The 15,695-nt window shown below is 39.6% G+C and overlaps 1 protein-coding gene across 3 annotated transcripts in view; it reads right to left on the bottom strand.

The window, feature by feature from the left end:
* Nucleotides 1-1,240: 1,240 nt before the first annotated feature.
* Nucleotides 1,241-15,695, bottom strand: part of LOC110514545 (uncharacterized) — a 101,382-nt gene continuing 86,927 nt past the window's right edge. For 2 of the 3 annotated variants that reach the window (XM_090207062.1, XM_090207063.1), the window contains 2 exons: nucleotides 2,511-2,769; nucleotides 1,241-1,360 (listed from right to left, as the gene is read on the bottom strand). In XM_090207062.1, coding sequence (XP_090063188.1) covers nucleotides 1,348-1,360; nucleotides 2,511-2,769 — 272 coding nt within the window. In that variant the 3' untranslated portion in view covers nucleotides 1,241-1,347. Of the gene's footprint in view, nucleotides 1,361-2,510; nucleotides 2,770-14,440; nucleotides 14,680-15,416; nucleotides 15,518-15,695 lie in introns of those variants that run through there. The other variant, XM_090207064.1, reaches the window with a different exon arrangement.

Genomic DNA, 15,695 nt, shown 5'->3' with positions numbered 1-15,695 from the left:
ATGACATATCAGAGCAAGATTACTGAATGTAAGTACATTATTTACCTTCAGAGGTGAATATATCAAACCAGTTGCCGTGATAAGTTATTTTATTATCGTGCACTCTCCTCAAACAATAGCATGGTATTTTTTTCACTGTATCAGCTACTGTTAAATTGGTGACCGCAGTTAGATTAACAAGAATTTAAGCTTTCTGCCCATATAAGACATGTCTATGTCCCGGAAAGTTGGCTGTTGGATTCAACGTCATTCTAGTCACATTAGCGCACATTAGCAACAACCGTCCCTGTTTAGGGACACCCAGAGGTTAATTTAAGGAATTTGAAATGATTCATACTTCTACTTTGATAAATAAAAGTATATTTACAACCAAATAATTTCAGCTTTTTACACAAGTAGTATTTTACTTGGTGACTTTCACTTGAGTTACTCTTGCCACATTACGAGTGGTAAGTCTTCTCTCCTTTATGTTTAGCTTGGTGTCTTTTCAACTGGCCCATTTGCGAGAAATTCTTTCCACAATCGGAGCAGGAGTAAGGCTTCACTCCTGTATGTATACGTTCATGTCTTTTTAAGTTGCCCAGTAGAGAGAAACTCTTTCCACAGTCAGAGCAGGAGTAAGGCTTCTCTCCTGTGTGTGTTCTCTGATGAACTTTTAGATCAGTTGATGTAATGAAGCATTTCACACAGTTAGAGCAGGCATAAGTATTCACTCCTGTATGTATATGTTCGTGTCTTTTTAAGTGGCCCAGTTGAGAGAAAATCTTTCCACAGTCAGAGCAGGAGTAAGGCTTCTCACCTGTGTGTGTTCTCTGATGAACTTTTAGCTGAGCTGATGTTGTGAAGCATTTTACACAGTCAGAGCAGGGGTAAGGCTTCACTACTGTATGTATAAGTTCATGTTTTTTTAAGTGGCTCAGTCGAGAAAAACTCCTTCCACAGTCAGGGCAGGAGTAAGGCTTCTCTCCTGTATGTATAAGTTCATGCTTTTTTAAGAGGTCCAGTCGAGAAAAACTCTTCCCACAGTCAGAGCAGACGCAAGGCTTCTCTCCTGTATGTATATGTTCATGTCTTTTTAAGTGGCCCAGTCGAGAGAAACTCACCCCACAATCAGAGCAGGAGTAAGGCTTTTCTCCCGTGTGTGTTCTCTGATGAACTTTTAGCTCATTTGACGTTGTGAAGCATTCTCCACAGTCAGAACAGGAATAAAGATTTTCTCCTGTGTGTATTTTTAAGTGTATTTTTAGCTTTGATAGAATTGGGAAAATCTCCTCACAATGTGGGCAGTGGTGAGACCTCTTAGCTCTGTGATCTTCCTGCTGTTGCTCTCTGGATGTAGAGAATGTCTCAACATGGTCTCCTGTGTGAACAACATCAGAAGAACCAGTCAGTTGGTGTGATATACATGTCAATCAAAATTATATATTATGAAGCCCTTTTTACATCAGCAGTTGTCACAAAGTACTTCACAGAAACCCAGCCAAAAATCCCCAAAGAGCAAGCAATGCAGATGTAGAAGCAGCGGCCAGGAAAAACTCTCCAGAAAGAAGGAACCTTGGAAGAAAGTTAGAGAGGAACCAGGCCCAAAGGGGTGACCAGTCCTCTTCTGTCTGTACCTGGTAACATATGTATTCATATCAGTAGGCTGTACAATACAGGGGAATTAAACTATTCTAAAAGTGGGTAAGAGATGAAAGTTAAAAAGGGGCGTGTCATCCTCTACTCACTATAACAAGGGTTAGTAACTACAGACTCATTTCATATAATCCTCCACTCACTATCACAAGGGTTAGTAACTACACAGACTAATTTCATATCATCCTCCACTCACTATCACAAGGGTTAGTAACTACACAGACTCATTTCATATCATCCTCCACTCACTATCCCAAGGGTTAGCAACTACACAGACTCATTTCATATCATCCTCCACTCACTATCACAAGGGTTAGTAACTACACAGACTCATTTCATATCATCCTCCACTCACTATCCCAAGGGTTAGCAACTACACAGACTCATTTCATATCATCCTCCACTCACTATCACAAGGGTTAGTAACTACAGACTCATTTCATATCATCCTCCACTCACTATCACAAGGGTTAGTAACTACACAGACTAATTTCATATCATCGTCCACTCACTATCACAAGGGTTAGTAACTACACAGACTCATTTCATATCATCCTCCACTCACTATCACAAGGGTTAGTAACTACACACTAATTTCATATCATCCTCCAATTACTATCACAAGGGTTAGTAACTACACACTCATTTCATAGAACTTTAAAACACTGGCAGTTTGTCTACTTCACTTCTTTAGTCTACTCTCTGAACACTCCAGATAGACCAGTGAATAAAACAAATGCTGACAATACTGGTGTCAAACCATGCAAGTGTCAGTAGCATGAAATAACATCTACCTTCTCATTGAAACAGTTATACTGCAACCTTTCATACACAGTGGGAAGTTGGAACGAACAACAAACTTAGTAAGATAGAACCTTCTCTTGCCATGAGAAACAGATTTCCCAATCTTCTCCGCCTCCTCTTCATCTTTAATGTTGACATTCAGCTCCAGTGTTTGACTGCAGTCTTCCAGCTTCACTGATGCCATCTCTGGATCCTGCAGAGAAAACTGGGCTCCACTGTCACAACCAGGATCCAGTGAATGTAGGTTTGGACACAGTGTGGAAGGAGAGAGGCAGGCTGGGTTTGTCGTCACTGTTGATGTTACCGGCCTCAGACATAATTCTAGTCGTCCTGTAGTAACAATGACAAACATACACAAAGTTGTCTTGACTCTCTCTATTAAATATTTTTCTTCTTGTTCAACTATCTAATTCAGTGATTGACTGAAATAGGTGCCGGTACTGTTTTTTCAAAAGTTATTGTCTTGACAGTTCTGGCACTTTCTTTATTCTCTAAAAATATGGTTTATATTTAGGTGCAGGAGCTCCACAATACTGTTGAGCTAATATTCTATAAGAGGAACATGCGCTCAACCAGTAGAAATTTGAGGTGATGGTACTCAGCTCTGGTGAGCTCCTGTCCAAGTCAAGCACTGATCTTATTTCAATAGATCTGGTAGGTAAGCATTAATAGCATTAATAGCAAAACATTAGTTAAAAAGTACACGCTCTAAAATTAGACAATGTAAGTGAAATTGATCTATAGTAAATTTCCCAAATTCACCTAAATGCAGAAATGACAAATACTGCAACCTTGTACTGAATGTATGTTTTAGGCAGCACTATGTACTATTTTCCTGAATAACCTGGTCTTCACTGTATTATTTCAAATCAAAAACCAATAGTATTTCCCGTTCACACCATAGTAACATTTATAGATAAAGATAACTGAATGTGTCTGAATATTAGTACACATGTAGAAAACTGATAATCATTACATTAAGCTTCAAAACAGTAGCGCAACTGTGATATTGTGTCTCTGTACCTACACTGAAGTCCGTTAACACAGACTGAGTGGGCACCGCCATTTTACCAACTCGTGAATTTTATACAAAACCAATAACATGCTAAACAAACTCAGAAATCTAAAATAAATATATGTTTTATTAAATTACCATGAAGCAATCATGTACATCCATTCAGACAAACCCAAAGTTTCTACCTGTGTGACTTAAAATAGTTTCACGTTCACTTGGTTTGACACAAAAATAACAAATCAAACGTGTTAATACCTTAACGGATGTTACCTCGCATGGTATGATATGTTCTTCCGATAATAGTTAGTTTAAACCTGCTATTACATACCTGTGGTAAAACATAGAAACCGACACAAAGATTATCTTCTTCACATAACAGTTCTGGCGTTTTCTTTATTATGAAGAATGGTGCCTGCCTGGAACTTCCTGTTCCCCCACTACCACAGTGCAGCCACATATAGAACAATGAGACAGATATTTCACCAGATGTATAAATGTGAAGAATCCACTTAGCGTTTCCACTCACTACCAAATATGGTAGTGAGAGGAAGCTCACGGGCAGGCAGTGGGAGAAGATGGAACGAGATGGATTTTGGCCGACAAGTAAAGCTTTTTTTTTAATCTGACACAGCGGTTGCATTAAGGAGAAGTATATCTATAATTCCATGTGTAACACTTGTATTTTCATCAACATTTAATGATGAGTATTTCTGTAAATTAATGTGACTATGCAAAAATCACTGGATGTTTTTGGAACTACTGAACGTAACGCGCCAATGTAAATGTAGATTTATTTTTATATAAATATGAACTTTTTCAAACAAAACATACATGTATTGTGTAACATGAAGTCCTACGAGTGTCATCTGATGAAGATCATCAAAGGTTAGTGATTCATTTTATCTATTTGTGCTTTTTGTGAGTCCTATCTTTGGCTGGGAAAAAATGGCTGTGTTTTTCTGTGGCTTAGTGGTGACCTAGCATAATCGTTTGTGGTGCTTTCGCTGTAAAGCCTTTTTGAAATCAGACACTGTGGCTGGATTAACTAGAATTGTATCTTTAAAATGGTGTAAAATACTTGTATGCTTGAGGAATTTTAATTATGAGATTTTGTTGTTTTGAATTTGAATTTTGAATTTGGCGCCCTGCACTTTCACTTTCGCTGTTGTCATATCGATCCCGTTAACGGGATTGCAGCCCTAAGAAGTTTTTAATCAGCTTCTTGATATGTTTCACCTGTCAGGTGGATGGATTATTTTAGCAAATGAGAATTGTTCACTAAAAGGGATGTAAACAAATTTGTGCACAACATTTGAGAGAAACAAGTTTGTGTGCCGGTAACATTTCTGGGATCTTTTATTTCACCTCATGAAACATGGGACCAACACTTTACATGTTGCGGTTGTTTGTTAAGTGTATACAGTATTCATTTAAAAAATCATACAAACTGTCAATAACACCATTTATATTAAACTAAATCAGCCTGCTTTTCTGTTCTAACCAGGTCCCTACACAGGCTGAGAAGGATCCTGTAAGAGCAAAACATTATTTGGTGACAGTAGTCCTTGTAGTCTTGGAGTCCCAAAAACTTCTCAGCTGCAGATATAATGATGTCCAGCTTCTTGGACTTCTTGTGCAGTACAATTAATAACTGTGGTTATAAATGCTACAAAATCCACCTTCTTCACAACAAGTGTATCCAGATCACTTGATTGACGTACAACATTTAAACTGGTTGAGGTGCATCCACCACCATATCTTCTATAGAACTGTGGCCTCTTGCCCCTATAACTCTCTTCACCACCTCCACACAGGAGATTTGCTGAACAGACCTGATCCTTGACAGTCCTATGATTATGGTGAAAAACCTGATAAATTGCTGGCCTGGCGCATGAAGATGTTAAATTCGGACCGAGCCATTAATGCAATTCATAATTAACAAGGACAATTATCAATGGATCCTGTAGAAATCTGACGCTATTTTCAATATGGAGGTAAAGAGGCAGGTTCAGATGGGCTCCCAATAGATATTTAACGACAAACTTCTAGGTCCACTTCTGGATATGTACAGTGTATTGGGGTATGATATGCTGTAGAGCTCAGATACAGACAATAAACACCCGCCTGAGATTTTTGCAATACAATTGGACAATGAGAGCATATATCACCCTCGTTAAGCTCCACAAATTTGACCCCAATACCCCAGACCTGTGTGTTAAACATAACACACATTTAGGCAACTTGTATCATTTCCTGTGGGAATGTGCTGAGTTACACTGGCTTCCTGTTAAGGCAAGGGCTGATTTCAAGGTTTTACTGCTAAACTACAAAGCATTACATGGGTTTGCTACTACCCATCTTTCTGATTTGGTCCTACCGTACATACCTACACGTACGCTACGGTCACAAGACGCAGGCCTCCTTACTGTCCCTAGAATTTCTAAGCAAACAACTGGAGGCAGAGCTTTCTCCTATAGAGCTCCATTTTTATGGAATGGTCTGCCTACCCATGTGAGAGACGCAAACTCGGTCTCAACCTTTAAACCTTTAAGTCTTTATTGAAGACTCATCTCTTCAGTAGGTCCTATGATTGAGTGTAGTCTGGCCCAGGAGTGTGAAGGTGAACGGAAAGGCACTGGAGCAATGAACCGCCCTTGCTGTCTCTGCCTGGCCGGTTCCCCTCTCTCCACTGGGATTCTCTGCCTTTCTGGTGCTCTTCCATGCCATCCCTAGGAGGGGTGCGTCACTGACATGATCTTCCTGTCTGGTTGGCGCCCCCCTTTGGGTTGTGCCGTGGCGGAGACCTTTGTGGGCTATACTCGGCCTTGTCTCAGAATGGTAAGTTGGTGGTTGAAGATATCCCTCTAGTGGTGTGGGGGCTGTGCTTTGGCAAAGTGGATGGGGTTATATCCTGCCTGTTTGGCCCTGTCGGGGGGTATCGTTGTGTGGGGCCGCAGTGTCTCCCGACCCCTCCTGTCTCAGCCTCCAGTATTTATGCTGCAGTAGTGTATGTGTCGGGGGGCTAGGGTCAGTCTGTTATATCTGGAGTATTTCTCCCGTCTTGTCCGGTGTCCTGTGTGAATTTAAATATGCTCTCTCTCTTTCTTTCTCAGAGGAACTGAGCCCTAGGACCATGCCTCAGGACTACTTGGCCTGATGACTCCTTGCTATCCCCAGTCCCCCTGGCAGTGCTGCTGCTCCAGTTTCAACGGTTCTGCCTGCAGCTATGGAACCCTGACCTGTTCACCGGACGTGCTACCAGTCCTGCTGTTCTCAACTCTCTAGAGACAGCAGGAGCGGTAGAGATACTCTCAATGATCGGCTATGAAAAGCCAACTGACATTTACTCCTGAGGTGCTGACATGTTGCACCCTCGACAACCACTGTGATTATTATTATTTGACCCTGCTGGTCATCTATGAACATTTGAATATCTTGGCCATGTTCTGTTATAATCTCCACCCGTCACAGCCAGAAGAGGACTGGCCACCCCTCATAGCCTGGTTCCTCTCAAGGTTTCTTCCTAGGTTCTGTCCTTTTTGGGAGATTTTTCTAGCCACTGTGCTTCTACACCTGCATTGCTTGCTGTTTGGGGTTTTAGGCTGGGGTTCTGTACATCACTTTGAGATATCAGCTGATGTAAGAAGGGCTTTATAAATCAATTTGATTTACAAACGTTTTGGAGCTCAGTACTGCACTACATCTCTGAGATGACCTCTACCCCAATAACATTAATCCATAAAATATGCCTCCAAAATCTTTACCCAGAGAATAATTCTTTACATAGGAGAGTAAATACATTTTTTGACCTCTGTTTATTACAAGCTAGACGTTCAATTGCTCTCCACTGGAAGTATGTCAGTTCCCTTTCACTTGGTCATTGGTTAAAATAATTAACGTCATGCCTGGCTCTTGAAAAATGTACTTCTTTAGTGAAAAAGAAAGCCCCAGAGTTTAGAAGCATTGGAACTGCAAATCTGTATATTCAAAATAATGTATGTGAATATTGGCTCTAGTTGAAGAGTAATCTGCATTATCTACAACTGTATATTCTCTATATTTTATGTGAATATTGGCTCTAGTTGAAGAGTAATCTGCATTATCTACAACTGTATATTCTCTATATTTTATGTGAATATTGGCTCTAGTTGAAGAGTAATCTGCATTATCTACAACTGTATATTCTCTATATTTTATGTGAATATTGACTCTAGTCGAAGAGTAATCTGCATTATCTACAACTGTATATTCTCTATATTTTATGTGAATATTGGCTCTAGTTGAAGAGTAATCTGCATTATCTACAACTGTATATTCTCTATATTTTATGTGAATATTGACTCTAGTCGAAGAGTAATCTGCATTATCTACAACTGTATATTCTCTATATTTTATGTGAATATTGGCTCTAGTTGAAGAGTAATCTGCATTATCTACAACTGTATATTCTCTATATTTTATGTGAATATTGGCTCTAGTTGAAGAGTAATCTGCATTATCTACAACTGTATATTCTCTATATTTTATGTGAATATTGACTCTAGTCGAAGAGTAATCTGCATTATCTACAACTGTATATTCTCTATATTTTATGTGAATATTGGCTCTAGTTGAAGAGTAATCTGCATTATCTACAACTGTATATTCTCTATATTTTATGTGAATATTGGCTCTAGTTGAAGAGTAATCTGCATTATCTACAACTGTATATTCTCTATATTTTATGTGAATATTGGCTCTAGTTGAAGAGTAATCTGCATTATCTACAACTGTATATTCTCTATATTTTATGTGAATATTGGCTCTAGTTGAAGAGTAATCTGCATTATCTACAACTGTATATTCTCTATATTTTATGTGAATATTGGCTCTAGTTGAAGAGTAATCTGCATTATCTACAACTGTATATTCTCTATATTTTATGTGAATATTGGCTCTAGTTGAAGAGTAATCTGCATTATCTACAACTGTATATTCTCTATATTTTATGTGAATATTGACTCTAGTTGAAGAGTAATCTACATTATCTACAACTGTATATTCTCTATATTTTATGTGAATATTGACTCTAGTCGAAGCGTAATCTACATTATCTACAACTGCATATTATACTTTTTATTTATTTGTTTGGTTGTTATGTTCGTCTATCTTCGTGTTTGTCAATCCTCGTGTTGGGGGGGGTGAAAAAGAAAAGAAAATTGTGTTTCTGTAATTGTTCTACTTAGAACTAATAAATAAATAAATAAATAAATAATATATATATATATATATATAAAAAGAATGATTGATGGAGGCCACTGTGTTCTTGGGGATCTTCAACACTTCAAGGGGCTCCCGAGTGGCGGGAATGCTAGATACATCACTACAGACCCTGGTTCGATTCCAGGCTATATCACAACCGGACGTGATTGGGAGTCCCATAGGGCTGCGCACAATTGGCCCAGCATATTCGGGTTAGGGGTTTGGCTGGGGTAGGCAGTCATCGTAAAAAAATAATTTGTTCTTAACTGACTTGCCTAGTTAATTAAAATAAACACTGCAGAAGTGTTTTGGTCCCTCCCCCAGATCTGTGCCTCGACATAATCCTTTCATGGAGTTCTACGGACAATTGTGTCTGAATATTATGACACATGTAGAAAACCGATAATCATAACGTTTATCTTCAAAACAGTAGTGCAACCGTAAAAATGGTCTCCCTCTGATGCATCCACATTGCCTGCACTGTACTCCGTTGAAACAGACCGAGTGGGCGCCGCCATTTTACCAGCTTGTGAATTTTTCCTTTCATGGAGCTCTACAGACAATCCCGTCGACCTCAAGGCTTGGTTTTTGCTCTGACATGCACTATCAAATGTGTGACCTTATCTACACAAGTGTGTGCCTTTCCAAGTCATGTCCAATCAATTAAATATACCACAAGTTGACAACAATCAAGTTGTAGAAACATCTCAAGGATGACCAATGGAAACAGGATGCACCTGAGCTCAATGTTGAGTCTCATAGCAAAGGGTCTGAATACTTATATAAATAAGGTATTTCTGTTTTATTATAATAAAATGTGAAAACATTTCCAAAACGTGTTTGCTTTGTCATTATGGGGTAGTGTGATGTCATTATGGGGTATTGTGGTGTCATTATGGGGTATTGTGGTGTCATTATGGGGTATTGTGTGTAGATTGATGAGGAACATTTTTTATTTAATACATTTAGAATAAGGCTGTAACGTAACAAAACAAGGAAAAGGTCAAGTGGTCTAAATTCTTCCTGAATGGGAGAGGGGATACCTAGTCAGTTGTACAACTGAATGCATTCAACTGAAATGTGTCTTCCACATTTAACCCAACCTCTGAATCAGAGAGGTGCCATAATCGACATCCACATCTCTAGCGCCCAGGGTTCAGTGTGTTAACTGCTATGCTCTGGGGCCCGGGGTTCAGTGTGTTAACTGCTATGCTCTGGGGCCCGGGGTTCAGTGTGTTAACTGCTATGCTCTGGGGCCCGGGGTTCAGTGTGTTAACTGCTATGCTCTGGGGCAGAATTACATTTTTTTTTTTATCTTGTCAGCTCAGGGATTCGATCCAGCAACCTTTCGGTAACTGGCCCAATGCTCTAACCATTAGGCTACCTGTACGTATTCATATCAGTAGACTGTGCAATACAAAATGGGAATAAAACTATTCTAAAGGTATCTCAAGTCAAGAAAATGATGAGCTATATCATCCTCTCACTATCACAAGGGTTAGTAACTACACAGACTAATTTCATAGAACTTTAAAACACTGGCAGTTTGTCTACTCCACTTCTTTAGTCTCCTCTCTGATCACTCCAGATAGACCAGTGAATAAAACAAATGCTGGCAATACTGGTGTCAAACCATGCAAGTGTCAGTAGTAGAAGTCGACCGATTAAATCGGAATGGACGATTAATTAGGGCCGATTTCAAGTTTTCATAACAATCGGAAATCGATATTTTTGGGCGCCGATTTTTTTTATTTTTATTGTATACCTTTATTTAACTCACCAAGTCAGTTAAGAACACATTCTTATTTTCAATGGCGGCCTAGGAACGGTGGGTTAACTGCCTTGTTCAGGGGCAGAACGACAGATTTTCACCTTGTCAGCTTGGGGGAGCCAATCTTGCAACCTTAAAGTTAACTAGTCCAACGCTCTAACCACCTGATTACATTGCACTCCACGGGGAGCCTGCCTGTTACGCGAATGCAGTAGAAGCCAAGGTAAGTTGCTAGCTAGCATTAAACTTATCTTATAAAAAAACAATCAATCTATCATAATCACTAGTTATAACGACACATGGGATGATTTAACACAAGCGCATTTGCGAAGAAAGCACAATCGTTGGACGACTACCTAACCATAAACATCAATGCCTTTTTTAAAATCAATACACAGAAGTATATATTTTTAAACCGGCATATTTAGCTAAAATAAATCCAGGTTAGCAGGCAATATTAACCAGGTGAAATTGTGTCATTTCTCTTGCATTCATTGCACGCAGAGTCAGGGTATATGCAACAGTTTGGGCCGCCTGGCTCATTGCGAACTAATCTGCCAGAATTTTATGTAATTATGACATAACATTAAAGGTTGTGCAATGTAACAAGAATATTTAGACTTAGGTATTTTATCTAATGGGTGGTATCCCTAACGGTTTCATATTTCACTGAAATAATAATAGTTTTGTTTTCGAAATGATAGTTTCCGGATTCGACCATATTAATGACCAAAGGCTCGTATTTCTGTGTGTTATTATGTTATAATTAATTTGTGCGTTTTGCCAGCAGCTCTTCGCAAGCACATGACTTCAAGCCTATCAGCCTAATCGCTGGTGTAACCAATGTGATATGGCTAGCTAGTTAGCTGGGTGTGCGCTAATAGCCTTTCAAACGTCACTCGCTCTGAGATTTAGAGTAGTTATTGCCCTTTCTCTGCAAGGGCCGCGGCTTTTGTGGAGCGATGGTGTTGGGGAATAATCAGAATTAGTTGGGTAACATAGATAAGATGTTTTATTTTCATGATATGCTTATGAATTATTTCTCATAAGAATGTATTTTGTTGTACTATAGTGGTGGCCATTGGCAGTTATCTGTTCTATGTCAAGACTAAGTTGCATGGTCCGCAGAGAGGGGAGAGGTCAAGGTGTCATCATGTGTAAACATATCTTTTGCTCCACTGTGTCTGTGTGCCAGTCACTCCCTACTTTTCCCATCGGGGAGAGGAGGATGGCAGTGTCTGGAATCATTCTATGCTCCCTCTTTGTTGACCTATAGGGTCACTCTCCTCTCCGTGAGTTTGTCCAGGATTGGTTGTATTTAGAATTGGTTCTATCTATGTCTTGGTACCATTTTGTACCAAGGACGAGATAAGAGCTTTGTTTAGGAGACCTAACTGAACGATAATTTATAGCCAACTCTGTCTTCTTTGGGGATACTCCTCTCAGTTGTAAAGTCTTTATTTGTGTAAGTTCCTAAGACCTGTGTTTTGTCATGTCGTCTAGGGAGGGGGTGGATCTTTGCTATAAAGGAACACATTTGCCATTATGTTGAGCACTCTCAACTTTTCATTAGAGATACTAAACTGTTGAAAGTCAAAATGCTATTGCAAAAGCTTAATTATTATTAAAGGTGAAGATTAAGCATAACTCTGACTCGTGTGTGATTTGCTCTCTCATCATTTGGTAATTAAGGAAATTTCCACGACATTGGGTAACGCTGCTTCGAGTGTGGCTGTTGTCGTTGTGTTCCTGGTTCGAGCACAGGTACGAGCGAGGAGTGGGACAGAAGCGATACTGTTACACTGGCAATACTATTGTGCCTAAAAGAACATCCAACAGTCAAAGGTGTATGAAATACAAATGGTATAGAGAGAAAAAGTCCTATAAATACTGTATTAACTACAACCTAAAACCTCTTACTTTGGAATATTGAAGTCTCATGTTAAAAAGGAACCACCAACTTTCATATGTTCTCATGTTCTGTGCAAGGAACTCAAACGTTAACTTTTTTTACATGGCGCATATTGCACTTTTACTTCTCCAACACTTAGTTTTTGCATTATTTAAACCAAATTGAACATGTTTCATTATTTATTTGAGGCTAAATGTATTTTTATTTATGTATTATATTAAGTTAAAATAAGTGTTCATTCACTATTGTTGTAATTGTCATTATTACGAATAAATCAAATTTTTCTTCTTTTTTAAATTTATATATATATTTTTTTTTTTTAAATTTTAAATCGGCCGATTAATCGGTATCAGCTTTTTTGGTCCTCCAATAATCGGTATCTGCGTTGAAAAATCATAATCGGTCGACCTCTAGTCAGTAGCATGAAATACCATCTACCTTCTCATTGAAACAGTTCGACTGCAACATTTCATGCAGTGGGAAGTTGGAATGAACAACACACACTTACAGTGGGGAGACCAAGTATTTGATACACTGCCGATTTTGCAGGTTTTCCAACTTACAAAGCATGTAGAGGTCTGTAATTTTTATCATAGGTACACTTCAACTGTGAGAGACAGAATTTAAAACAAAAATCCATAAAACCACATTGTATGATTTTTAAATAATTAGCATTTTATTACATGACATAAGTATTTGATCACCGACCAACCAGTAAGAATTCCGGCTCTCACAGACCTGTTAGTTTTTCTTTAAGAAGCCCTCCTGTTCTCCACTCATTACCTGTATTAACTGCACCTGTTTGAACTCGTTACCTGTATAAAAGACACCTGTCCACACACTCAATCAAACAGACTCCAACCTCTCCACAATGGCCAAGACCAGAGATGGTGTAAGGACATCAGGGTTAAATTGTAGACCTGCACAAGACTGGGATGGGCTACAGGACAATAGGCAAGCAGCTTGGTGAGAAGGCAACAACTGTTGGCGCCATTATTAGAAAATGGAAGAAGTTCAAGATGACGGTCAATCACCCTCGGTCTGGGGCTCCATACAAGATCTCACCTCGTGGGGCATCAATGATCATGAGGAAGGTGAGGGATCAGCCCAGAACTACACTACAGCTCTCTTCAGGTCAATGACCTGAAGAGAGCTGGGACCACAGTCTCAAATAAAACCATTAGCAACACACTACGCCTTCATGGATTAAAATCCTGCAGCGCACGCAAGGTCCCCGTGCTCAAGCCAACGCATCTCCAGGCCCATCTGAAGTTTGGCAATGACCATCTGGATGATCCAGAGGAGGAATGGGAGAAGTTCATGTGGTCTGATGAGACAAAAATAGAGCTTTTTGGTCTAAACTCCACTCGCCGTGTTTGGAGGAAGACGAAGGATGAGTACAACCCCAAGAACACCATCCCAATCGTGAAGCATGGAGGTGGAAACATCATTCTTTGGGGATGCTTTTCTGCAAAGGGGACAGGACGACTGCACCGTATTGAGGGGAGGATGGATGGGGCCATGTATCGCAAGATCTTGGCCAACAACCTCCTTCCCTCAGTAAGAGCATTGAAGATGGGTCGTGGCTGGGTCTTCAAGCATGACAACGACCCGAAACACACAGCCAGGGCAACTAAGGAGTAGCCCCGTAAGAAGCATCTCAAGGTCCTGGAGTGGCCTAGCCAGTCTCCAGTCCTGAACCCAATAGAAAATCTTTGGAGGGAGCTGAAAGTCCGTATTGCCCGGCGACAGCCCTGAAACCTGAAGGATCTGGAGAAGGTCTGTATAGAGGAGTGGGCCAAAATCCCTGCTGCAGTGTGTGCAAACCTGGTCAAGAACTACAGGAAACAAGTTCTGCTTTTCTGATGTATCAAATACTTATGTCATGCAATAAAATGCAAATTAATTACTTAAAAATCATACAATGTGATTTTCTGGATTTTAGATTCCATCTCTCACAGTTGAAGTGTACCTATGATAAAAATTTGACCTCTACCTGCAAAATCAGCAGTGTATCAAATAGTTGTTCTCCCCACTGTAGGTAGACAGAACCTGCTCTTACCACGAGAAACAGATTTCCCAATCTTCTCCTCCTCTTCTTCATCTTTAATGTTGACATTCAGCTCCAGTGTTTGACTGCAGTCTTCCAGCTTCACTGATGCCATCTCTGGATCCTGCAGTGCAAACTGGGCTCCACTGTCACAATCAGGACCCAGTGACTGTAGGTTTGGACTCCGTGTGGAAGGAGAGAGGCAGGCTGGGTTTGTCCTCACTGTTGATGTTACCGGCCTCAGACTTAATCTGAGTTGGCCAGTTGTAATAAAGAGAAACAGACACAAAAAGTTATTGTCTTCACAGTTCTGGCACTTTCTTTATGCTTAGGTTCAGGAACTCCACAATACTGTTGAGCTAATATTCTATAAGAGGAACATGAGCTCTAACAGTAGAAATTTGAAGTGACGGTACTCAGCTCTGATGAGCTCCTGTCCAAGTCAAGTACTGATCTCATTTCAATAGATCTGGTAACTAAGCATTGACAAAACATTAATTAGTTCACATTAGACAAAGTATACACTTTAAATTAGGCTACACAACTGTAAATGCACTTAATCTATAGAAGATTTCCTGAATTCACATAAATGACTCACTGATAATCATTACATTTAGCTCCAAAACAGCAGTGCAACCGTAAAATTGTCTCTCTGCTGCACCCTCACTGCCTACACTGAAGTACGTTCATGCAGACCGAGTGGAAACCGCCATTTTACCAGCTCGTGAATTTTACACAAAAACGACATGTTAAACGAACCCAGAAATTTAAAACAATTGATCCTTAATGAAATTACCTTGACGAAAATATATACATTCACTCAGACTAACCTAAAGTCTATATGTGACAAGTTATCACGTTCACCCACGCGGTTTGACACAAAAAATAACACATAAAACCTTTATCAAACGTGATAAATACCTTGACGTATTTGTTACCTAGCATGTTATGAAAGGTTATTTCGATATTATAACGTGCTATTACATACCAGTAGTAATACATTTGAAACGGAAAAAGAAGTTGTCATCTTGACTACACAATTCTGGCGTATCCTTTATTCTGAAGAATGATGTGCGCATGCGCGGAATTTCATGTTCCCCACTACCAGTTTCTCAACCCAGAGACGTAACATCGCGAGACTTCAGAGAACGCTTGTGAAGCGGACCAAGCCGGGGTTTGACAAGTCAATGAGAGAAGTGAACAATTCTGATACTTTTGCAGTGGTTAATGGGCATCCTAATAAATACAACAAATATTCCGTCGGCAC

This window comes from Oncorhynchus mykiss, chromosome 18 (assembly GCF_057628025.1).
Source record: "Oncorhynchus mykiss isolate SJ-2025 chromosome 18, ASM5762802v1, whole genome shotgun sequence".
In the NCBI taxonomy this organism is placed as follows: Eukaryota; Metazoa; Chordata; class Actinopteri; order Salmoniformes; family Salmonidae; genus Oncorhynchus; species Oncorhynchus mykiss.
The sequence above is the reverse complement of the archived record's forward strand: the minus strand, read 5'-3'. Positions and strand labels throughout refer to the sequence as shown.